This window comes from Myotis lucifugus, unplaced genomic scaffold (genome assembly GCF_000147115.1).
Source record: "Myotis lucifugus unplaced genomic scaffold, Myoluc2.0 scaffold_492, whole genome shotgun sequence".
NCBI classification, from domain to species: Eukaryota; Metazoa; Chordata; class Mammalia; order Chiroptera; family Vespertilionidae; genus Myotis; species Myotis lucifugus.
Window position 1 is genome coordinate 427,206 of NW_005871540.1, and position 27,266 is coordinate 454,471.

Consider the following 27,266-nt stretch of genomic DNA (forward strand, 5'->3'; position numbering starts at 1 on the left):
AAAGTTTATAAGACAAAGTAGAAAAACAACTCTATTCCAATTGGCAATTGCTCAAATAAACTTAAAAGTTCAAGACTGAACTATTAGCTGTAACTTCTCTCTAATAATAAGCAACTGTCATGTGTTCAATGATTAGCCATCTCTGATATGTTAATATACTAATATACTAATCATAGCTCATTACAACTGGTGATATAGTTATTGGGAGGGGCCAGGCTTTCTCGCCTGTTTATTTAGGTATCATTACAGTGCTTGTCATCAAAGATGCCGCCTCTAAAAGATGAAATAACTCTCAGGCTTAATTGATAATCTACACAGGTGGCACTTTGGAGGGGCAATATTATAGGTTATGTTTGCTCTATTGAGCAGAATATTGGAGGCTGTGTAGAGAGAAAGATATTAGACTGAGATTTATTTTTATATAGTACATCTTTTTGGTCTTTGATAATGTAGTTAGTCTTCTATATTGAGCTGAGTTAAGCTGTAAGAATGAAATTGCAGCTTAGACCCAAGAAGAATGCAAGCAGGGGATAACTCTGTAGGAATAGAGAAAGGATTTTTTTTATTCTAAAGAAACTGAAATGCTTCTCCTATTAAGTCATGAAATATTCTCTGGTTTACAGCTGCTTCTCCATACTTTTTTTAATGGCCAGTTCATCCAACAGGTCAAGTTATTTTTCAATGCAAATACTTCACACACTTTCCTGACTTGCCATCATTCTATGCATGGCAGATTTCTTCTTATCCTTCATGTCTCAGCAAAAATGATACTTTCACAGAGAGGACTTTCTCACTCACTCTTTCTAAGTAGTCTCCTCTCCTAACCCAATCCATACCTTCTTATTTTTGATCATGGACATCTGATTCATCTTCCTCCTAGCTCTTATCACCACTGTAAGAGTCTCTGTTTACTGGTTTTATCTGTCTCCCCTTATATACTGTAAGCACTATGAAAACAAAGACCATGTATTTGTGTTGTATTCACTATGTACTCCGTAACTACTAGTATCTAAAACATGGTAGGTGTTTATGAAATAAATATTTGTTGAGTATTTAATATAATACTTATGTTTTAGAATTCTTCAGCTTTCGTATGCAAATTACTTTTCTAGATCAAGGATCTAAACTGCATTTCTTTTATTTATCATTCATTCATTTATTTGAAGAACAGCAAAATTCATGTAAGAAATTATTCTAGATATTAGGGTTATATAAAAAGTAGTATAATCATCTGCTATTTTTCTCAATGGTATATTTTATGACAGTTCCTATTCCTATAGTTTTTCAGAAATTATGAATTATCTCTACATGATTTAAAAAATCCTCACAACAACCTTCAGAAGTGAGGGATATTATCACCTTAATTTAACACACAAGGGATTCTTAGGATTAGAGACAGCAAGATAACAGGGTCAATATGTGACTAAACAAGGTTTGAACCCTTGAATTTATGATGCTGAATTTCATGCTTTTTCTAATACTCGTTTCATGTGTACTTCATTACTCTAACTATTGTTTCATTTATATTCAAAATACCAAAAGGTTTTAGTTCCTGTATTTTAATGAGTTTTTTTAGAATGACATGAACTTCTGACATTGACAGTTATTTTGTCATCACTACATTAATGTGATCTCCTAGCAATGCCATTTTTATTTGATGTCCACATCCAAACATTAAAAGATAAGGCATTATCCAAGAGGTTGTTAGAAAAAAGGTGTGGATTTTATTTGAAATATTCTGGGTTTGTTGCCTTCAGACTAAGAATTGTGCTTACATGCAATATTATTTTTTTTAAATATATTATATTGATTTTTTCCAGAGAGGAAGGGAGAGGGATAGAGAGTTAGAAACATCGATGAGAGAGAAACATCAATCAGCTGCCTCCTGCACACCCCTTACTGGGGATGTGCCCGCAACCAAGGTACATGCCCTTAACCGAAATCGAACCTGGGACCCTTCAGTCCTCAGGCAACGCTCTATCCACTGAGCCAAACCAGTTAGGGCTACATGCAATATTATTAACTATATTCCCTATGTTGTACTTTACCTCCCTGTGACTATTTTGTAACTACCAATTTGTTGTGAATAATTCTATTTAAAGGCAAGACCCAAAACCAAACAGAATAGAGCAAAACAAAGCCATAGCTTCAGTGAAGAAAATGAACAGACTATCTTCTGATTATTTACTTGTGTTATTTATTTGTACTATTTGAATCCTAACAAAGCCATAAAAGGTTTCTATTCCTCATTTTACAGAAGAGAGGCATTTTCAGAATTTGAACCAGTTGCACATTTAAAATATATATTATTATAATCAAGTTATAAAAGTTTATTGCATGCTTAGGACTGCTTTGAATTTTTATTTATTTAAGGTAAACTACACTTCCTTTGCAGTTGGCTGCTATCTGCATACTGCTCCCGCCAACTCTACTTTAAAACACTGAAATTAATACTTGGTAAAACTTATTTCAACTTCCACATGAAATGATAGTCAACATTTCAGTATATCAAACTGAGAATAGCTGATCAGCAGATAAAACTCATTTTAAAATCAAATATGACCATGATAAAATCTTTTTTACTCTGATGCAGAGTTATCATGAGGTAATATATGATTATCACCCATATATTTGACAGAATTTTATTGTTGTCATTTTTTGCTTCTTGAAGGCTCACAGTAAAGCAATCAAATTAATAAAACTTAGGAAAAAAGAAATGATAATTTAAAATATTGCAGCAATCAAAATATTTACATACTAAATATATTTTGGAAATGGTAACATACACCACTTAGGTGAGAAGGAAGGTATTGTACATGGGGACATAAGAAACTTTTTTATTTTTTCTGGGTGTGTGGTAGTAGCCTTAATAGTTACTTTATTATTAGAGTCATGCAAACAGTTGTCAGAGACACAACTAGAGTAGAGTCAGGGACAAAGGACATAAAATGGATACTTTGCATTTGGCTCAGACTCAAGGGTAAGGACACCACATTGCTCATTAATAACAACATTATGCTACATTGGAAACCTTTTGTTCATTGAATCTTCCTCATCTTGCTTAGAGGCACAATCATTTACCTGGACATTGGAACACTGGAGCCATTAACCCTTTTCTTATCACATAGCTAGTCAATCAGTCAACAAATCTCAAGAATTGGAACTAAATCTCTCTTCCCCACCCTACTGTCTCAGCCTTAGTTCAGGCCCTCACCATCTCTCTCCTGGACCTTCTAAATGACCTCTAAACCTGTCTTCCTATCTGCCCTTTGGCTCTAATTCCCATCCTCATTCATATCTCTGTGATTTTTCTAAATTCTCAGTCTGATTAAAACCTTTATTGACTCCCATCTCCTGCAGAATCAATTTCAAGCTCTTCATTCTAGGTTATGATATTGCCCAGGATCTGGCCCAGCCCACCTCTTTACCATATCCTCTTTCAAGCACAGCAGTGCTGGGAAAGACTTGCAATTGTGGACATACTTTAGGAGACCATAAAATATTTGAGGGCAAAAGACTTATTTTATGTATTTTTGTTTCTAGCCAAAATGTCAGATAGAATGCAGTGGAAATATATTACCAGTTGAGCGTTAAGTAAAACTTACATTGTGAATAGGATGTTGGGGGAGGGTATACAAATTAAAACCTTGTGTTCTTTTCAATATCTAAGCATCCTATTGTTATTTAGCAGTATAAATTATTTTTGTAGAGTAATAAAGTAAGTGAACATAGAGTAAAGCCATAATGATTATTTTTTGTCTTACTGTTTATTCCTTTCCATTATCACAGACCAGCTCAATTTTCAAAAGCTGATGATTACCCTCCAGTTGAATTTCAAAGAAGACAGGAATTTTGGGACCCTATTCGTCTAGCTCTTTTCACATTGGTAATTGTAGCAATCATAGGAATTACGATTGGCATTGTTAGTCATTACGTTGTGGAGGGTAAGTATCCAGGTCACATTTCTATTGCTTAAGTGCTCCATGACTGAATATCTTAAAATTCTCTGTTGTATAAAAAATGTCATTTGCATGACATTAACATTTTAATTACTAATGTTTTACTGATGTTAAATTATAGTTTGCTCCAGTATTGAGTTCAGTCTTACATATTTCCAACCAGTGAAGCTTGCAATATAGATAGACACATGTCAAAGAAATACATATTTAAAAAGAGAAAGAATGAAAGATTATCCTCAGAATAAAGATAAATCACATCATGTGCTGAGTTTAATATACTGTTCTCAAAATCAATACATTGAGTTGCCCCAAGAAGAGCTGATGATATGAGGAAAGTTACCTAAAAAATATTTGTAAAGCCTTAAAGATCAAACATTATTTTTGAAGGAAAAGGAGATTGTTTCATGATTGGGGAAAGGAGAGAAAATTTAGGAATAATTTCACAGTATGTGCAAAAATGGATAGTTAATAACACAGTAAGCCAAATGACAATTGACTAAGATTGATTTGATATGTGTATTTGTAATCACATGTGACTGAGACTTTGTCTAAAATTTTACAGAAGTATATGACTTACAACAATAAAACCATACTTAAAAAACCTCCTAGAAAGAGACGAATATTATTCAACATGTCCAGCTTAATTTCTTACCCACTTTATTGGGGGATTGATAATATCCATTTCTTAGACTCTCATAAAATAAAAGGAGAAACCAAGTTACCCCATCAATTGTGTCTTTGTTGTTAATATCTTCTTTGAGTTAAAATATAGTGAACTAGTTTTGTTTTTAATATGCCCTTCATCCCTAATATGGCAGGTCTTCAAAAAAGAAAAATTGAGGAGATAATAAAAATAATAACAAAAAAAGCATTTACAAAATATCAAAGAGGTTGTGGGAGGCTGAACAATGCCCCTCTCATAAGGCATCCATGTCTTAATCCTTACAACATGCGGATCTACCTTATATAGCAAAAGGGACTTTGCAGATATGATTACATTGAGGATTCTGAGAGAGAGCGGTTATTCCGGATTTTCCAGATGAGCCATAAATGTAACCAAAATATTTGATAAGAAAGAGTCAAGAAGGTCAAAGAAAGAAGAAGGCCATGTGACCAAAAAAAAAAAAAAGCTGGGGGAGAAGGAGACAATATGATATGTGATCACAAGCCAAGGAATGAGGATAACCTCTAAAAGTGGACAAAAGGGGGGAAAAAAAGATTCTCCTCCCCTTAGAAGGCTCAGAAGGAACCAGCTCTGCCAGCATGTTGATCTTAGCCCTGTAAAACTCATTGCAGACTTTTGACTTCCAAAACTGTAAGAGAATAAATTTGTGTTCTTTTAAGCCACTGAATTTGTGCAAACTTGTTATAGCAGCAATAGGAAACCATTACAGAGGTTAATACTTAAGATTTTGAGAAATCCATGACATGGACCTTCTATGCAGTTCATTGTGAGTTGCCTGATTATAGATAGAAATTTTGTAAAACAAAGAAGAAAGTCTATGACAAAGGATAAGCAAGTGGAAGGGGATAAAATAGAGGTATCTAAAATGACACACACATTCAAAAAGTAATTTCCATGTTTTTATAGCATAAGGAAATCAAAACGAAGTCAGTGAAGAAAACCATATTGCAGTAACCAAGAAAACACTAAGAAGAAAAAAAATATTAAAATAGTAATTTTAAAGAGTGGAAATAAGGAAGAACAGTAAAAAAATAAAATATGTGAAATAATTGAAACAAAAGTAAGGATTTGGGCAGACTTAATAATAAAATTTACATCACCAGGATTGAAGTGTATTTGATGGAGTTATTTTTATCCTAAGGATCTCAGCTTTCACTGTATATAATTCTAACCAATTATTTACTCTCTGATATATAATAATTTTAAAAATAAAGATTATTAAATAATACAGTGACTTTGAGAATATGGATGGTCTGTCAATGTCCACCAACCAGGGACCACCAGGAACACATCTGTAGTGGACTTATTGCATGTTCAGGGAAGGAAAGCACAGGCCATGGGAACCATGGGACGGGCCAGTCAGACACTGTTAGAGATGATAAGATTTTGATTTGTAACTAATTTTGAGGGGGGTTCTCTAGATTGGATGCTGTCAGGATGTTGGACTAATGCTGTGATTTCATAACTTAGTACATCTTATCTAGAAGGCAAAAGCAATGAAGTAAGGCTTAAAGTTATAATTGTCAGTCACTTATAATAGCCAGGATAGAGAGATGGTCTGTCTTGTTTGGAGAGTGTTTTTGTGTGAGCTCAACATATCTGTGGAATGGTCGTGTTTTCGTCATTGTCTATATGGCCAAGAGGGGCCTTGTGTAATGTTGATGTGCTATGAAATTGTTTATGTTCAAGAGGATGATACCAAGGCTTAGGTGGTAGTAGTGGGCCAGCACCTGAAGGTCAGGGGCCATGTTTTCCCTCACAAGTCCATAAATTCTTGGGTCTTACTTTAAAATATAGCTACTGTATTACTAATTAAATACTAAGTGCCGGACAATTAATATCTCTAACTTTTTTGTTGCTCATCATAATGGCTGGGGACTGGAGACAAGAAACTGATGATACTTAAGCAGTGATTTTTGTTGTTTATTTTTACCTTTCAGATGATAAGTCATTTTATTATCTTGCCTCGTTTCAAGTCACAAACGTAAAATACAGAGAAAATTATGGAATAAAAACCTCAAAAGAGTTTACACAAAGGAGTCATCAGATTGAGAGAATGGTAAGCTAAATAGAAAAATTTTAAACTTTATAAATGTTTTTCTGTCTCACTCTGAATGTGGTTATTGTAGTAATTTTGCCTCTCCATGCTTCAATATCTTTTTCTGTGAAATGAGGATAATATAGTATCTAGGTTATATGGTTAAGAAGATTAAATAACTTAATGTATACAAAATATTTAAAATAATATTCCATACTATTACAGTTATGTAGTTAGAGAGGCAACAAATTAAGACCTAAGGAGATTGTTGGTTGAGACAGATGTTTTCCCAATTTTTAACTTGATTTTATTTCTTGATTCATTTTCCTTTATCATTTTTTTAACATGATAATTAGGCTTATAATTTTGTTTATTTTGCTTTTAAATGTATGTAAAGTATCACATACAAGGATGTGTGTCTTTAATTCTTGATCTCAAAATTAATAATGCCCCTCAAATATTTTGCTTGTCTTTGAAAACATGCATTTATCAAGGCATTTATATTTTTTAAAAATATATAAGATAAGCTAAATTTTAACCTATCATAGTAGGAAGTCAAATAGAATAGTGTTCCACTTTTGCTCTCATGAAAAGCATGTCTGTGGAGACCACAGATTTGTTAGAAAATCAGTATTTTTGCCCTTTTAGCTTTTGAAACCTATTAGGGAAAAAGACGTAATGTGTCTATGATTGGCTATAGATATTATCTCTTAAAAATATATGTTTTTTATTGATTTTAGAGAGGAAAGGAAAGGGAGAGAGAGATAGAAATATCAATGATGAGAGAGAATCATCGATTGGCTGGGAATGGAACCATGACCTCCTGGTTCATAGGTGGACCTTCAACCATGGAGCCACGCCAGCCAGGCGACACTATCTATTTAATATATATATATATGTATATATTTATGTATATGTATATTGATTTTCAGAGAGGAAGGGAGAGGGAGAAAGAGAGATAGAAACATCAATGACGAGAGAGAATCATTGATTGGCTTCCTTCTGCACACTCCACCCTGGGGATTGAGCCCACAACCAAGGCATGTGCCCTGACCCCTGGAATGGTCCCATTCCAATGAACCATGACCTCCAGGCTCATAGGTCGATACTCAACCACTGAGCCAAGTCAGCTGGGCTAAACATTATCTCTTAATTAAAAGATGAGTATTTAGCCCTCCAATACTTCCACTGTTCTCATGTTTTTCTAAATTATTAGCAATGGTGGAAAGTGTTAGCATTTTATTCAGTTATCTTTAGATAGTTTGATTTTAAATGTTAAAAATCAGTAAGTAGTATTTTCCTTTCCATAGCTATTTACTGTTTGCATGTAACATAATAGTGTTTTTTACAATTATGTTGCCACAATTCTCACTTTATTGGTTGGTGGGTTTATTCAGAATTATGTTTATACTATGTTAAACACAAACATCAAATCATTACAACATAATGATTTGATATTTGTGTTTATTGTGAAATGATTACCACCATATGCCTGCTTAACTTCACACATAGTTATAATTTTTTTCTTTTAAATCATGATGAGAATTTTTAAGATCTACTCTCTTGGAAACTTTCAAATTATAGAGAAGGTCCTTCAATAATGTTGGTTTATTATAAGGTTGATGAGATGCCACAGGAACTTAACTCTTATTTATATCAATTAGCCTATGGTAAAATTGATTTTCCTTAAAATCACAAGACCTATCAAAAATGTCAAGTGAAAACTTACTATACAATATAGTATTATTACCTATAGTCCCCATGCTATAAATTACATCTCCATAACTTATTTATTTTATAAACGGAAGTTTGTACCATTTGACAACTTTCACCCATTTTGCACCTCCTTTTCACCCCTGACCCCTTCCACTCCAGCCCCTGAAGTGATTTCTACATTCTCCTTGAGAACATCAGGTATTAGTGCATTCCTGGTATTATTAAGGCCAGTTCTCTAAAAACTTATTTGTTTATATAAAAGTAAAATAAAAATAGAAGTTCTGATATTTTCCATACCCTCCATGAAACATTGGCTTTATTTTGGAAATCAATGCTCAGAATAATCCAAAAAGCTAATCTATAAATGATATGATAATTATTATCATTGGATAGAAAGATGACTTCCATTTACTGTGCAGAATATTCAATATGGAAAGACTACTAATGTTGGCTGTACACTTCTCTAATCTTATGTCTTAGAAATAGCTTCCCATGAGGTTTACCTAGGTTTAGGGTTCAATCTCATGTCAGGGCACATATGGGAGGCAATAGATGGATGTTTTGCTCTCACGTCGATGTCTCTGATGTCTCTCTCTCTCTCTCTCTCTCTCCCCCTCCCTCATTCCCTCTCTCTCTTCCTCGTTCTAAACATATCCTCAGGTGGGGATTAAAAAAATAGCTTCTTATTAGAACCTTTTTTTGGTGCTCTGTATGTTCTAAAACTGCAACAACTAAGCTTGAATCTTTAAACAGTTTTTCTCTTTCTAGCTCCTTTTCCCCCCTCTTTTTAAAGAAGTAATATAATATATAAACATCTCTGGAGATACATAATATTATCTCTAAAAACAGTTTTCCATTTAAGTTCATTACATTTTTTCCTGGTTACAAGCTAAAGATCTCATCTGGAAATTGAAAACGTGTGGTCGCTGACCTTCTAAACAATGGGCACATTGAGACAGATGGATAGCAGAGCATTCTCTAGCTCCAGCTTATTATCCCTGTATAGGTGGGATCCCAAAAGCACAGTCTGTGATGAAGATTCTTGGTTATATGATTTATTAGCCAAAAGCTTTCAGAAAAATCCTGTAAGAGTGCGAGGGCAACAGAAAAGGACAAAAGCAGAAGCTAGACAAAGGTGCGGTTTGAGAAGTGCAGCCTCAGCCTGATTTCTGAGGAGATCTTGAGCCTAAATTACAGCACAGTCGTGGTTCTGCCCAGAGATAAGAGGGCTGGGCTGTTTGTGTTATGACAACAAGGGCTGCCCAGGGAAGTAAGCATAAGCTACTAGCCATCACTGAGAAATGTGCTCAGGTCAGATAAGGGTAGGCTTCAGGAGAAATATAGGTGTGAGCTGTTATCAAGACTTATAGAAGCTGGGACACGTCTGTCCAAAAGTTTGGGGAGGGGACAAATATCTGCCACAGTTCCTCTTTTGTAACAATTCATCACCATTTAAGTAATCTTATTCTTAAGGAATGTATTAAGAGGAAAACATTTTTGTTTATACTTGATCATAGACAGTAAATGTTCCATTGACGTATGCCTCCAAGTCATCTGAGGCAGGATTCTTCCTTTGCTTCTCTTTCTTCTGGTGCCCCATAAATGACCTCATTGTTTCCCATGATAAATGGAACACTTTTGGTAGAAAATAACAGAAACCCAATTAAGGAGTCAAAGAAAAAAGAATGAAAGAGAGAAATAGGCAGGGAGGGAGGGAAGAAAGTGGAGGAGAGAGGAAAGGAAAGAGGGAGGGTGGAAGGAAGGGAAGGAAGAGGGAAGGAAGGAAGGAAGGAAGGAAGGAAGGAAGGAAGGAAGGAAGGAAGGAAGGGAGGGAGCGAGGGAGGGAGGGACTTCATATAAATAACTGAATTCCACCTGTTGGAATTCAGTTCTTTATACAAAGTTCTTTATACAAAGTCCCTTGTAAAAACAAAACAGAAATAAAAACAAACCGAAAAGACGGGGCAGGGCAAATTTTTTAAAAAAGGAAAAAGGAACAGAAGATAAGGGCAGAGGACTTATTGCTTCTCCTTAGCTTTCTCCTTGGTCTCCTCCTCTCCGGACTCCTTGCTCTTTTCCACCAAAAGAGCTTCCAGGGAGGGAGGGAGGGAGGGAGGGAGGATGGAAGGAAGGGAGGGAGGAAGAAAGGAAGGAAGGAAGGAAGGAAGGAAGGAAGGAAGGAAGGAAGGAAGGAAGGAAGGAAGGAAGGAAGGAAAGAAGGGACTGTTGGGAAAATCTAGAGATTCATTTGGTTTTGGACATGGCTGGATTCAGAGGCTCAAACAATGTCCTCAGGTTTAAAAATTTTTTAAAACAAAGTATTGTGCATCATAGCAGCATTACTTAGAATAGCTAAGATGTGGAAACAGCCCATGTACCCATCCGTAGATGAATGAATAAAAAAACTGTGAGACATTTAACACTATGTAATACTATGCAGCTGTAAAAACAAAGAGGGATCTCTTACCCTTTGGGACAGCATGGATGGACCTGGAAAATAGTATGCTAAGTGAAATAAGCCAAACTGAGAAAGACAAATCACATGATCTCACTTATTTGTGGAATCTAATGAAAAAAATTAATTGACCAATAATCACACTGTTGTTTAATTAATCATGGTTGGAGAATTCATCAATTAATGAAAATGTTATTGATCACTTACTTTGTGCAAGGCTATGAATACCAAGGTCTGTATATTACAGTTCCTTCCTAATTGGAATTTATAATATGGTTTATGTATGGAAGTTTGTATATGGAAATAATACAAACTAAAAGTTTAGATAATATGAGAGCTAAAAAGATGATACGATGGTATGAGAGTTGCCACAGTGCAGAATATAATTGTCAAATATTTGACCCAAATGATCGGGATTTTAGTTCAGAGGAAGGAAAAATCCCTTTGAGCTGGCAGGAAGCTTTCGTGGAGAAGAAAGGGAAACAGAATGAATGTCCTTGGTGTGTTTGCCCTCTGGTGGTACATGTTTCCATGACAGTAACAGGAAATATTCAAAATCTGCCTGACTTATTTTCATAGGTGGATCTGGAAAGGGATTCCCTAGCTGGCATCCAGTAACTAGTGATCGTCCATGAGGACTTAATCTGCATGTAGTTCCCAGCCAGAGGGGAAGCCGCAAGCTCGATCTTGCCGGAGACAGTAACTGGGTGTACTGTTAGAGCCACACTATTGTTTCAAACATGTTGTACTGCTTTTTAATGCTAGAGTTCAAACCAAGGACTACAATTAGTATCTGATTTTAAGGAGAACTTTGCTATTCTACCATGAGCTCACACACTCTTGTTTTAAAATAGAATGATTTCAAATAAAATCATTTGTTCTTTATGATTTGGACCATAGAAAGGGAAAAATATAATTAATTTTTGTAATTTGGACTAAATGTAATATTAGTGAGTTCTTATAAGAAAAATGTAAACATGAATTAAACATCTCCAGAAATTGCTTACAGTAATAAGTATCTGGAGAGCAGCAGTTCCCTTAGCCTTGCTAATCTCAGAAGCAGAAAGGAGAAACCTCCCAAGAGGTTATCTTTTATGAGATTTAGAGTCAGGAAATAAAAAATGTATTGAGGTTTCCTTTAAAGGTTTGCTGCCCGGGCCTCTACCTACCCTAACACCTGTTGTCAAATATGTAAGTAACACAGGGTTGTTTATGTCACATAATGGACTTGAGAATACAAAAGCTAGAGCCAGATTTCCTGGGTTCATGCGCCAGAAGCACTACTTTTTGTTGTTGCTGTTCCTCATGCTTTCTAAGATGACAACCACTTTAGGAGGTAACTGCTATATATATAATCCAGGAGGTAACTGCTATATATATATAATCCCCTTCTTACAAGTTAGGAGACCTAGGCACAGAGACACTAAATGTTTCAGAAATTGATACTGTGCGTAACTACTATGCTGTCACAACCTCAGACGCACTTGTTTTTCTATTACTCCACATACATGTGCTTTTTGTTTGTATATTTTTTCATTAATTTTTTTAATTTTTCAATTATAGTTGACATTTAATATTATATTAAAGTATACAGCATAATGCAGAATCACTGCTTTCTATGCTATCTCGAACAAGTAATCTTAAGTGTTCTGAGCCTCAGTTTCTTCATCTATAAAATGGGACTGTTGAGGATAAATAAAACACTTTACTCATAAGGTGTGTGAGGTTTGAACAAAGGAAGCAGTCCCATGCCTACTATGTAGTATGAGGGTTAATACATGTAAGCTGTTCTTAATGGTCATACCAATATTGAAATGTATCAGAATCTATTCATTTTTAAATAGAGATTGACACCTTAAGGGACTATGATATTGATAATATCACATTTTAGTTTGAAGAGATTCTTTTTTTTTTAAATCCTCACCTGAGGATTTTTTTTTTCCATTAATTTTTAGAGAGAGTGGAAGGCAGGGGGAGAGACAGGGAGAGACAAACATCAATATGAGAGAGACACATTGATTGGTTGCCTCCCCCACACATCCTGACGAGGTTTACCCAGGGATTGAGCCTGCAACCGAGTTATGTGCCCTTAACTGGAATTGAAACTGCTACCCTTCAGTTCATGGGCTGATGCTCTAACCACTGAGGAAACTGGTTGGGGCAGTTTGAAGAGATTCCTGGTAATTTTTTATACTCTGATATGAATCTTGATCATTTCCCAAAGTGCCATTATATACACAGTTCAAAATTTCAGAGGACCTTTATATAAAATGCTAAAGACATTAAAATCAGATTTTCTCCCTGTTCCTTGAGAAGTGGAATAAAATGAGCTGAGAGCTGTTAGTGAAATCATAAGTGATATAATTCATAACTGATTCAAAATCCTGAAATGACCATCCATGTGAAGGTCACCACTGGGGTCTCTTGGTTCCCACCTTATTTTAGATTCCCATGAATTTCTACTTACACTTGGCAACATGATTTGCTGATGAAACAAAACCATGCGTTATTATCTTCTTCCCTTTAGTGTTGATTCTTCATTCATTTACTCATGTACTCACTCATGGATTTATTCATCAGACATGCATTGAGTGTTTATTTTGGGCTAAGCAACGTGCCAAATGCTAGAGATACAAAAATGAATCAGACAAACTCCCAGCCGTCACACAGCTCACAGTCTCAAGTAGGAAAGACACACCTGCAAACCGGCATGATAATTGCTGTAATAGAATCATGTCAAGATACTGAGGTGGCCCAAGCAAAGGAATGTTCACTTTGGTTCAGGAGGGCAAGTCAAAGAAAACTTAGTTGTCACTGGAGTTTCTGAAGAATTACGGAATTGTAATTGAATAAATTTTCCTGAGGAAAAAAAAGTATATTGTAGGAAGACAGAAATGAATGTGTAGAGTCATAGAGGTATGAACCCATTTAGTGGGTGTAGGAAAGAACAGGCCATTCAGTAGATAAGAGAACAGGTTTTGGAGGTAGGGACCCGGCAGGGGCCAACGAAAGGACAGGATTATGGAGCTCACACGAAGGGAGACATTGGGCTTGAAGCAGGAGTGTAACAGACTCAGATATGCACTTTAGAGGTATCCCCTTTGCTAGCATTGCAGGGGACAACTGAGGGGAGAGAGAATAGAGTAGAACCACATAAATGTGCCAGAGAGGGAACTGCTGCAAAGGCCCAAGTTTCCAGGGGGCTGATTTTAGACCGTACCAGTAGGATTGAAGGAAAGGATGTAGAATCAATGTTTAGGAGGTAAAATCTACTGAGCATTGTTACTAATTTAGAGGATTCAGGGAGAGGGAAAAACCTTATAAGGAAGAAGGTAATATTCCCTCTTCCCAGAGGATATAGTAATTAAGGGACAAGATTTACCATGGATGTGGGCCTATGTAAACATATGTGGACTTGTGATTTTTGACCCTCAGTTCAGTGTTTTTTGTTTTGTTTGTTTTGTTTTGTTTTTTGTCTCAGGCTGTGCCTTAATACTTTTTTGGGAATCAGAACCCTTTAGGAAATCAGTTCTCTGAACATCCCAAATATTTCAATGGTTCGGACCAGAAAAACTGAGTAATAAAATGCTGACAGTGTGGAGTGTGGTGAAACTTACTTCTAAACCTAGTACCAGTTGTGAAAGCCTGCCTGCCACAGAGAGATGACTAACAAGTGAGGGTGTCAGAGTCACACAATAGGTGTTGTTGCACATTACATCAAAGGCTGTAGCAATGACATAATCATTTAAGAAATCAACAAATAATGGACCAGATGCCATATTTGAGAATAACTAATGGTAGGATTTTTTAGAAGTGAAGATGCTACCTTAATGAATAGCACAGGTTTTAATTCATCTGACAATAATTAAAATGAGCATTATCAATAGTTTACAATATGCCAGGTAAGGTGTAAAATGCATGATATACATTACTTCATTTAATCCTCAAAACAACTCTTTGAGGTAGACATTGTTATTATCCCATTCTACAGACACTTAGCAAAATTGAACAGTTTTGTTGAGGTTATTCAATTCTATAAGGATTAGAACCTGGTTTAGTCTTATCACTGTGAATAGCCTGTTCACATGTCTGAGAGTAAACTGAAATCATTGTCATTCCCTCCAATCTCTGGATAAGAAAGGGAATAACAGTTTTCTTAAGACTAATACATTATAAATTTTTTCTACTCAGATGTCTAGGATATTTCGACGTTCTTCTGGAGCAGGTCGGTTTATCAAATCTCATGTTATCAAAATAAGGTAGGTAAACTTGGTTTGCAACTTCAACCCAGTAATTAAGAAGCATTGAACAAACACGGTTGCTCAACTCCCCTGAGCAATTCTTTGCAGGGATACAAAGATGTCATGAATCCTGAGTAGCCCAGCTGATACTGCCCAGCCACTTCCCAGTCACAGTAGAAAGATGTAGAGTGCCTTATGACAAGAGACAATGTCACTTATTGGATTAAAAATAAAGACACTCTCCAAGAGAAAAAAATACAGGAAGAGGGGGGATGGTACTGTCCACATACCCTGCTCCTTAAGAGAGGACTCAGTGGAACTTAGTCCAGTTCTTTTTGACTATCCTCATTTTAAGCCTACCCAACCATCAGCCTATGACTTTCTTTGCAATAAGGATTTTCTTTAACGCCATTGCATTTCCATTATTATTTTTAAAATGTTTTAATGCTTTCATTTCTATACTCTGATGAAAGGCAATCATCAGTAATTAAACATACACTTGTTGCCAGAGACTAAAATAAATGACTAGAATGCATCCTGAATGTACTGCTCACATTATATCTGAAAGCTTGGCATTTATTAGAATAATATAGCTTTTCTATACATTCTGATTAAAATTATTAATTTTTCTATGGATATCAATTGATATATAAATATATGTATTTGTAATACTTAACATGTCTGTTTTACTTCTTGATGGTAAAGTAACCACATATGGTTAACGAACTCATGCCTTTTCTTTCCTTCTCCTCCTCTGTATATTTGTTCCGTCCTTTCCTCCCTCCTTCTCTCTTCCTTCTTTCCTTTATTCTTTATTTACTTCCAATTAAATTCATTCTCAAAGGCAACAGAGGCTTTCTATACCTAACAAGTTAATATATTGAAACTCCTATCAAAAGATTTCCTTTTATATCTGCTTCCTCTAATCATCTACTTATCAAACTTGTATTAACTGACCAACAGCTGGGCCCCCCCACCCCCCAAATACCAATGGTTTAACACAATAAAGGTTTATTTCATTTCAGTGGTTCAGTTCAAAGAGTCAGAAGCAGCAGCAGGGGATGTGGGTGCTGGAGGGGACAGTGGAATTGCCCCCTGGATCTTCTGGTTGGCAAATAAAGGAAGAGTGAAGGCATGGAAGAGTGTATGAGAGGTTTTTAGGGGCTGGGCCTGGAGGTGGGGCACATCATTTCTGCCCACATTCCATTGTCTAGAATTTACTAGAGAGTTCCAATAAACTGCAAGGGAGGCTAGGAAATGAAATCCAGATCTGTGTTCAAGAGACAAGGCAGCTGGGTTTGGTGAGCACAGAGCATTCTCTTCTACACCACTACTGAAGAATAATGATGGTTACAATTTTGGCTCAAAATACCATAAAAAGCAAATCCTTTAAGTATATTTTAAGCATGATTTCATAAACATCTCCTTCTTCCACAAACCCTCCAGACTATGAGTTAATTAAGGGGAGAGAACAATTTTTTTCCTGCTATGTATCTTACCCAGTATTTTTAAAAATAATGTAAAAATCTGATATACACATATCTATTCTGTTCTTTAAATTTATCATGAATCTTAATACCTAAAAGTTATTAATGATTAGAAAGCTAGCTTTATTATTATCTCTATTTATATGCTTTTCTGTTCTTTAGTCCAGATGAAAATGGTGTGAACATTCTTATGGTGCTCATGTTTCGATACCCATCTACTAGTAGTGCTGAGTACATCAGGAAAATAATTGAGAGGATTTTATATCAAAGTCTGAAGACAAAAGAGATGCCTTTGACTATAAACAAACCATCACTTACACTCACATGTAAGTCATTTTACCATCTTTATGATTCCCTTCCCTTGCAATCCTCTCATAAGAATTTAGGTTAATGTATTCTCTCATTTAAAGAACTCACCACCCCCCCCCCTGAATGTATATATACTATATATATATATATATATATATATAATCAGTGTATAATAAAACAAAATAAAAATTTACTATGATGCAAAATTTAGTTTTATAAATTTTTGTTTTTTATTTGATTTTGGCCTCTGCTATATTTTCTAATCTTTTTCCTTGTATTATCATGTTAGATCTTTTCAAAAGTATAAAAGAGTGGGTATTATTTTTATCATTTTAAAGCAACTGAGACTCAAGGAAGATGTAAAACATGGGACTAACTCCCAGAGGTCTTCAAAGGCCAGTTCTGGGGGTTAGCTTCTGTAGTATCAAAGCAATTGACATCTTTATGAAGGTTAACCTCTGTAGGAAGAATTTTTGACATGAACTGTGAAAAGGTTCTTTTTAATCTTTCTATTGATTTTTAGAGAGAAAGGAAAGGTAAAGGATAGAGAGAGAGAAGCATCCATGAGAGAGAAACAACATTCATCTGCTGTCACCCACATGCCCCCTACTGGGGATCAAGCCTGCATGTGCCCTGATGGGGAATCAAACCATTGAGGCTCGACACTCAACCACTGAGCAACACTGGCTGGGCTGAAGAGGTCCTTTACCTCACTTACAATTTTAAACAATGTTTAAAATTTATACCTTCATTAATGCCTTACAGAACAAACTTAGGAAAGTTGTAGTTTTTGTTTTCCCCCAAAAGTAGATGAAAATTAAGTTAAAAAAGGTTATGAAACTTAAATTAAAACTATCTCAAAGTTAGTTGGAATCCTAGTTGAGAGGCATTTCTATTTTTTATGCCAATGCATCCTATCTACACTAATAAAAGACAAAGATGCTAATTGACCTTACCTTCCCTATGCCCTAAGCCACACCCACCAGCCAATCAAAGTGACTATATGCAAATTAACCCAACCAAGATGGCAGCTGGCAGCCACGGAACTGGAGTAAGCAGGAGGCTTGGTTGCCCAGGCGATGGAGGAAGCCAAGCTTCTGGCCTGCCCTGAGCCGGTTGTGGCCTCGGCTCATGGCAACAAAGTTTCAATTATAGAAGACAAATAAATCCCAGATACCTGATTCCAGCCAGCCTCCACTGGGAGCTTGGGTGGCTGGGGGCCATGGCCAGCCTGCAAACAGCCACCAGCCCCTCACCCAGGATGGCCACACCCTCATAGGCTGAGAGTCCCCGCTGGGGGGCTTAGCCAGCCTGAAAATGGCCCTCAGTCGCTCATCCAGACTGGCCAGGCACCCCAGCAGAACCCCCCACCCTGAAGGGGCTGTGGCTAGCCTGCAAACAGCTATCAGCCCCTCACCCAGGCTGGCCAAGCACCCCAGCGGGACCCCCCACCCTGAAGGGGCTGTGCCAGCTTGCAAACAGCCCTCAGTCCCTCACCCAGGCTGGCCAGGCACCCCAGTGGGGACCCCCACACTGAAGGGGCTGTGGCCAGCCTGCAAACAGCCATCAGCCCCACACCCAGGCTGGCCAGGCACTCCTATATAATAAAAGGGTAATATGCAAATTGACCCTAACAGCAGAACGACTGGGAATGACTGGTCACTATGACACACACTGACCACCAGGGGGCAGATGCTCAATGCAGGAGCTGCCCCCTAGTGGTCAGTGCGCTCCCACAGGAGGAGCTCTGCTCAGCCATAAGCCAGGCTGATGGCTGCCAGTACAGCGGTGGTGGTGGGAGCCTCTCCCGCCTCCTCAGCAGGGCTAAGGATGTCCGACTGCAGCTTAGGCCTGCTCCCCGCTGGCAAGTGGACATCCCCTGAGTGCTCCCGGGCTGCCAGAGGAATGTCTGACTGCCAGCTTAGGCCCAATCCCCCAGGGAGCAGGCCTAAGCCAGCAGGTGGTCATCCCCTGAGGGGTCCCAGACTGCGAGAGGGCACAGGCCGGGCTGAGGAACCCCCCGAGTGCACAAATTTTTTATTTTCTTACTAGAGGCCTGGGGCACAAAATTCATGCATGTGTAGGATCCCTAGGCCTGGCCAGTGATCAGGAATGATCAGGGCCTTCCGGCTGCCAGCCAGGGCCTTCCTTCTTTCTGCACCACCCCATGGTGGTCAGCGCATGTCATAGTGAGTGATTGAACTCCCGGTCTCCCAGTCGAACTCCTGAGGGGACACTTTGCATATTACCTTTTAAATATATAGATCCTTCCCCCAAACTCTAGCATATGTCTCACATAATAGTTATCCCAGCTCTGTTCATTGCATCTCCTTAAGTATTTCCAAGTTCAGTTACTTCTGATTTAATACCAAAAAATAAGGCTTGCCCTTTGAACCTGAAAGTATTTCCCCTCCCAGTAGCCATGAATTTAAGAAACAGATAGTCTAAAATTAATTTTTATGTTGCTAGAAATTGGGAAACTCCTTTAAATACATTTTGAGATGGAATCCCCACACACATTCATGACAACTTTTTCAAGAAGTAATTAGAGCCCTAGCCAGTTTGGCTCAGTGGATAGAGCTTCAGACGGCAGACTGAGGGTCCCAGGTTTGATTCCAGTCAAGGGCATATGACTGGGTTGTGGGCTCAATCCCCAGTAGGGGGTGTGCAGGAGGCAGCCGATCAATGATTCTCTCTCATCATTGATTTTCTATCTCTCTCTCTCCATACCTCTCTGAAATAAATAAAAAAATATATTTTAAAAAAGAAGTAATTAGAAATAATGAATAGTATTGCATCCACCTTTATTATCAATCAATTTTATACAAAATAAAACATGGTATTTTCCAGGACACTCTAAATGGCAATCTGAAACTAAATCTAAATTTCTGATAATATAATCACCTTTAATGCATGATCATAGGTTTAGTAAAATATCTATCATAGAAGAGATGTTAAACTGTAGGGTTTCTCATTTCACAATTTAAAATTTTTTTTCAGACTTCTTGGTCATGTACACTGAATTTTCATTACACAGGTTGCTTTAATATCAAAATAACTATTCTATGACCATACTCAATAACCAAAATTCTATTGCATACATTTTTTTCTCCCATATTCATATCTATTGTTAAATAGAGAGAAGTGAAATTTCCAAGAAACCTCTAGTAGGATTTGGGACTCAGATCCTTCTTTTGAGAAAGTCAACATTCCTGAGCAACTTATCAGTTACTTCTCTATTTTTTCTTTAAAAAATGGCCAAAACAAAACAAACACCTAACCACCAAAAATTTAATGACTGAACTTAAATGAACACTAAGATACTTTTTAAGGAAAAAAGATATTCCAGAGGGAGGCATAAAGTGTGGGAGAGGTGGTGGGATCCATGAACTGGCTATATATGAGAGAGCTTCATGCCTCTAGTGCCTGCCACTGAGTTACAACTTTCCACCATATTCACCATGAGGGAGAATCCTCAGTTAGAGAAAGCCATCTACCTATATTAAGGAAATTCCTACCCTTTGTAGACCAGGCCCTGAAAATTGGACTGTGAGGGGTCTGCGATGCCTCTGGCTACCTGAGCTGCCTTTTCAACACAACCGCCAGGCCTACTGGGACACATAGGCTAGTGCACCTGATACAGTGCACACCAATTGTGATAGGAATTGGAGATTGTTTCCTAGAGTTATACTGGAGCTCCTAAAGAAAGCAATCGGGGGCATTGAGCTTTACCATTCTTCCCTAATTTTCTAACTTTACTTTCTAATTTCTCAGCAAGAATCAAAACCAAAATACTCTTTTTAAAAAAATTCAAATTATACATTTTGGATTAAATCAGAATAGAGGGATATTTATAACTTGGTTATAAAAAATCTCATGCCCTCTTGAAATAGACATGTTTTGGATAATAAGCATTTCTTATAGTGCCCATTTGAACAAAATTACATGACAATAGGAGCATATTCTCCTACCAACTAATTCATGCTTTGTGTATTTCAGCGATTGACAGCAAGAAGATGAGGAATCTTCTCAATAGCCGTAAGCTCCAAACCCCACAATTAACTGTCTCTTTCATAGTAAAGATAATGAATAAAAGCCATAAAAAGTTAGTAAAATTTGGTAAGGTTGTTTTTTTTTTTCCATTGAGGTATAATTAACATAACATCATATTAGTTTCAGGTGGACAATGTAATGATTTGATATTCATATATATTGCAAAATAATCATTACAATAATAGCAAGCATTTTGTTCATTTTATGTTTTTATAAACTGAACACTTAGCTTTTTATTATTGTTTATTATTCTTAAGATATTTAAGTTTATAAATTTACATCAAATACAATTTTAAATGTTGTGACTTACAGAATATAATTTTTAAAATTACATGGTATTTTTATATTATTACATATGTAACTATAATTTTAACATTCTATTTTAATATTTTATTTAAATGATTATTTTTTAAAATACTATCCCAGTTCAGAGAGTGCTTTAAAGTTGTAATTAGTTAGGCTTCTTCCTGTTAAAAGTTCTCTGTTTTCTTGTATTTTTGTTGAAATATCTGCTATGGGCATTTTTTTTGCCCCCCCCCCCCCCGCATCAAATACGTCCATTAAAAATGTTGTAAGGACACTAAAAAATGATGAACATTCCCTATATAACTTGCAACATTTAACATATTTCCAAATATTATCAATATTCATATATTTGTTCTCATTCATGTTTTCTGGCTTTTGGTAAATATTTTTTTTCTATTGTGTTTTGTCTTTTTCTCTAAACACATGTTGATGTCTTCTAGCTAGCCTTTATGTTTTTTAAATCCATATATTAACCTTTATTTCTTAGATATCAAACTCAAGGATAAAGCAAGAACTATGCATAATGAAAAAATTATAGGCTAAATTTCTCTCATCAACTTCAATTGACTTTCCAGTCTTTGATGAGTAACTTTCAATTTTGCTTATCACTTAATCTTTAAATATTCAATCAATATCATTTTTTAAACATTATATTCCATTTTATATCCATGGTTAAAATTAATTACCAATCCCTGAAGTTTCCTATTATATTTTACTATTTCCCATTCTTGAGTCTTGACTTAGTTACCTTTTTGCCTGCTAAACTGTATTTCAAGTCATTTTAAGCAAGAAAATTATACAAATGGTATATTTTCTGAGTACTTGCATATGTAAGAATTTCTTTCCATTTCCTTTATCTCTATGTTTTATAAGAAAATTGGGTCATAAACTTTGCCAAATAATTTAATACAGAATATTCTGTTCCTTCTAGTGTTTTTGCTATAGAATAGAAATCTAAGACGGGTGTGATTTTTGTTATGAAGGTTTTTTGTTTCTGGATGAATGTAGGAAATCCTTATCATATAAGATCTAGTTGTGGTTGTATGTTTCACTGAATTTTGAGTAGGACACAAAGAGTGTTTTCAATATGCACACTACTTTTTTCTTGTTCTGGAAAAACAAGATAATAAGTTACCTTATCATGATAATTTATTATTGACTAGAGGCCCAGTGCATGAGATTCATGCACTGTGGGGTGGGGGGGAAGCGAGGGAGGGGCAGGATCCCTCAGCCTGGCTGGGCTCTCAAAGTCCGGAACCCTCGCTTCTTACCATCTGCCTGCAGCGGAGGCGGGGAGGCTCCCGCTACCACTGCTGCGCTTGCCAGCCATGAGCCCAGCTTCAGAGAGGAAGGGAAAGTGAGAGAGAGATAGAAACATCAGTTATGAGAGAGAATCATTGCTTGGCTATCTCTTGCATGCCCCACACTGGGTATCAAGCCCCCAACCCAGGCAGGCATGTGCCCTGATCAGGAATCAAACATGGACCTCCTGGTTCATAGGTCGATGCTCAACCACTGAGCCACTCCAGCTGGGTGCATTCTTTTTTTAAACTATGTTTTTATTGATTTTGGAGGTAGGAAATGAGAGGGATAAAGAGAGAAATATCAATGATAAGGGAGGATCATCTATCAGCTGCCTTCCGCACACACCCTACTGGGGGTCATGCCCACAACCTGGGTATGTACCCTGACCAGGAATCAAACTGTGACCTCCTAGTTCATGGGTCAATGCTCAACCACTGAGCTACACCAGCAGGCAAAACTTGTATTCTTAATACAAATAGAAATAATAGAAAAGTACATTAAAAATTACACTAATATACTTTTGAATCTTAAGGTTGGTTTGAAGTCTAATCCAGTGGTCGGCAAACTCATTAGTCAACAGAGCCAAATAGCAACAGTACAATGATTGAAATTTCTTTTGAGAGCAAAATTTTTTAAACTTAAACTATATAGGTAGGTACATTGTTATTAACTTAATTAGGGTACTCCTAAGCTGGCCTTTGCTAAAAACGTCCTCAATCTGAGGGGTCAACCTCAGCGAATGTACCCCCACTTCTTCTAACGCCACTTCTTCAAAATAGACTCGCCCAGGCCGAAAACTGACTCCTGCACATGGGCCATGAAGTTTTAATCGCACTGTCTGTGCGCGCCCGCACATGGTATTTTGTGGAAGAGCCACACTCAAGGGGCCAAAGAGCCGCATGTTGCTCACGAGCCATGGTTTGCTGACCACTGGTCTAATCAATTGAGGGTTTGTTATCAAAGAATCAAAAAAATTTTTCAAGAAAAATAACTAGAACCAAAGATGAGAGCATAAATAAACAAAGTCTAAAAAAAAAAAAAAATGAATGAAACCAAGAGCTTGTTCTTTGCAATGATTGACAAGATTGACAAACCTTTAGCCAGATTCATCAAGAGAAAAAGAGAAAGAACCCAAATTAAAAAAAAAATGAAAGAGGAAAAGTAACAACTAGCATCAAAGAAATACAACAGATTGTAAGAAAATATTGTGAAGAACTATATGGCAACAAATTGGACAATCTGGATAAAATAGATATATTCTTAGAAACATACAATCTTCCAAAACTGAATCAGGAAGAATCAGAAATTCTGTATAGACCAATTACACCTAGTGAAATCGAAACAGTAATTAGAAGAAACAAACTACTAACAAACAAAAGCTCTGAACCAGATAGTTTCATAGGTGAATTTTACCAAACATTCAAAGAAGAACTAATACCTATCCTTCTCAAACTATTTCACAAAATTTCAGAGGAGGGAAGACTTCCAAGCTCATTTTACAAAGCCAGCATATTTGAAATTATTCTAATTTCAAAATCAGATAAATACACTATAAAAAAGAAAATTATAGGCCAATATCCTTGATGAACACAGATGCTAAAATCCTCAAAAAATATTATCAAACTGATATACAGCAATACATGTAAAAGATCATACATCATGATAAAGTGGGAATGAAAGGTTGGTACAATATCTTCAAATGAAAAACATGATACACCACATAAACAAAATGAAGGATTAAAAAACTCATGATCATTTCAATGGATGCAGAAAACATTTATGATAAAAACTCTCAGCAAAGAGGGAATAGAGGGACTATACCTCCACATAATAAAGGCCAAATATGACAAACCCACAGCCAACATCATATTCAATGGGCAAAAACTTACAAGTATTTTCCTTAAGATTGGGAACAAGACAGGGATGTTTGCTTTCACCATCTTATTCAACATAGCACTGGAAGTCCAAGCCACAGCATCAAATTCAAAAGTTTTTGCACAGCAAAGGAAACTATCAATAAAATGAAAAGACAATGCACTCACTGGGAGAACACATTTGCAAAGATACTTCTGATAAGGGATTACTATCCAAAATTTATAAAGAACTTATAAAACCCAATAGACACACACACAGTCCAGTTAAAAAATGGACATAGGACCTGAATAGACACTTTTCCAATGAGGACATACAGATAGCCAACAGACATATTAAAAGATGCTTAATGTCACTAGTCATTAGAGAAATGCAAATTAAAACCACAATGAGATGCCACGTCACACCTGTCAGAATGGCTGTCATAAATAAATTAACAAACAACAAGTGTTGGTGAGGGTGTAGAGAAAAGGGAATTCTCGTGCACTTTGGTGGAAATGCAGATTGGTGCAGCCACTGTGGCAAACAGTATGGAGTTACATCAAAAAAAATAAAAAATGGAGCTGCCTTATGACCCACCAATTCCACTTCTGGGAATATATCTGAAGAAACCCAAACACTTATTTGAAGGAATATATGCACCCCTATGTTCTCTGCAGTGTTATTTACAATATGCAAGATTTGGAAGCAACCCAAGTGTCCATCAGTAGATGATAGATAAAAATGCTATGGTACATTTACACCATGGTATACTATGCAGCTATAAAAAAACAAGGAAATCTTAATCTTTCTAACAGCTTGGTTGGAGAGCATGATGCTAAGTAAAATCAGCCAGTCAGAGAAAGCAAAAACCATATGAGTTTGCTCATATTTAGAATCTAATGAACAAAAAAACTAACAAACCAAAGAGAAATAGACCCGTAAGTAGAAAAAAGACTGACAGCTGTTAGAGGGGGGAGGGGTTATGGGGTTGGGTGAAAAAGATGAAGGGATTAAGCAAAAAAAAAAAATACACAAACTCATAGGCACAGACAAGAGCATGGTGATTACCAGAGGGGAGAGGGATTGGAGGAAGATAGAGGAGGATAAAGGGGAGTAAGTGGTGATGAAAGAAGGAACTTGACTTGATGTGGTAAACACATACTACAATATATAGATGGTGTATTATAGAATTGTACACCTGAAAGCTATATAATTTTATTAACCAATGTCTCCCCAATAAATTCAATTAAAAAGAGAAAAGAAAAAGGACAAGAACCATATTATTTCACTCATATGTTGAGTGTAATAAAACAGAAAGCCACAAATTAACAACCTAAACAAACAAATTCATAGACACAGACGATAGAAAGGCAGTTATCAGGAAAAGGCGGTGGGGGTGGGTGAACAGGATAAAGAGGGTCATATTTATGGTGACAGAAGGAGACTAGACTTTGGGTGGTGAGCACACAATGCAATATCCAGATGTATTCTAGAATTGTACACTTGAAACTTATATGATGTTATTAACCAATGTTACCCCAATAAACTTAATTTAAAAAGTAGCCTTTCAATTTTTAGAAAACGACAAAAAGGCATTATTGTTTAAATTCTGGGTTTTGCAAAGACAACTTATAGATTCATGTTAAGAAAAAATCATGACTTATATGATTGGCCTCTCAAGAGTAAAAATACAAACTTTACTGTGGATCCTCCTTGATTTTATATCTAATGATCACTTATCAAGTTGGAATGAATTCCAGCAATTTATGTTCTTCTCAAGGCTGAGTTTTCTCATCAGAAAAGTGTTTTTGCTGTAAATGTATCTAAAACACTTAGGAGAGGATCTAGACATTCTTTTTTTACTTTTTTATTGAATTTAGTGCAGTGGTTCTCAACCTTTTGGCCCTTTCAATACAGTTCCTCATGTTGTGACCCAATCATAAAATTATTTTCATTGCTACTTCATAACTGTAATGTTGCTACTGTTATAAATTGTAATGTGAATATCTGATATGCAGGATGGTCTTAGGCAACCCCTGTGAAAGGGTCATTCGACCGACAAAGGGGTCGAGACCCACAGGTTGAGAGCTGCTGGATTAATAAAATTACTTATATTGTATTTTTGATGCTCAATAAATTACCTACCTATTTATTTATCTATACTAGTAAATGCTTTATATAGAGAGACAGAAGTTGACCCTGGATTGGATGCCTTGAAATATTAGTAAATATTTCTTTTGAACCTCAGTAAGATCAGTAGAACCCCTACCAAGAACCTCAGAGACTGAGTGCTAGGAATGGGTTAGAGTGGCAGGTGCAATGGCTTGTCTAAGCATCAGCATCCAATGCAAGTCAGGATATGTCCCCCCCCCCCTCCTTTTCATGAAAACTAGCTAATGTATATTTCTGTGACAGGCTGTGGAATAAGGATGACATCTTCAAACATGCCATTACCAGCATACACTTCTACAGAAAGGATTGTCCAAGGAAGGGAAACAGCTATGGAAGGGGAATGGCCGTGGCAGGCCAGCCTCCAGCTCAAAGGGGCAGGCCATCAGTGTGGAGCCAGCCTCATCAGTAACACGTGGCTGCTCACAGCTGCTCACTGCTTCCGCAAGTAAGTTCCCAGGACTGTTGTGAGTCTCCTTTACTTAGTTACCAGTTGTCATCAATGGATTCAGTACTTGGGAAGAGTCTAATCTCACCAGTTTATCTTCTGCTCCATTATGGATGGACCCTCCTCTGTCCCCTAAAATGCATGATGCTTGCTCTATGCCCTGATTATGTTCATCTCTCCCTGCTCTAAATAGTTATGCTGTTTGGTTTATATCACTCTTGTGGTTCTCACCATGTATTTT

The 27,266-nt window shown here is 36.6% G+C and overlaps 1 protein-coding gene across 1 annotated transcript in view; it reads left to right on the forward strand.

The window, feature by feature from the left end:
• LOC102419762 (transmembrane protease serine 11F) overlaps nt 1–27,266 on the forward strand; it is a 63,116-nt gene that overhangs the window by 16,556 nt on the left and 19,294 nt on the right. Inside the window, exons 2-7 of the mRNA XM_023744851.1 lie at nt 3,790–3,944; nt 6,585–6,703; nt 15,045–15,112; nt 16,744–16,907; nt 20,890–20,928; nt 26,824–27,025. Coding sequence (XP_023600619.1) covers nt 3,790–3,944; nt 6,585–6,703; nt 15,045–15,112; nt 16,744–16,907; nt 20,890–20,928; nt 26,824–27,025 — 747 coding nt within the window. The remainder of the gene's footprint in view (nt 1–3,789; nt 3,945–6,584; nt 6,704–15,044; nt 15,113–16,743; nt 16,908–20,889; nt 20,929–26,823; nt 27,026–27,266) is intronic.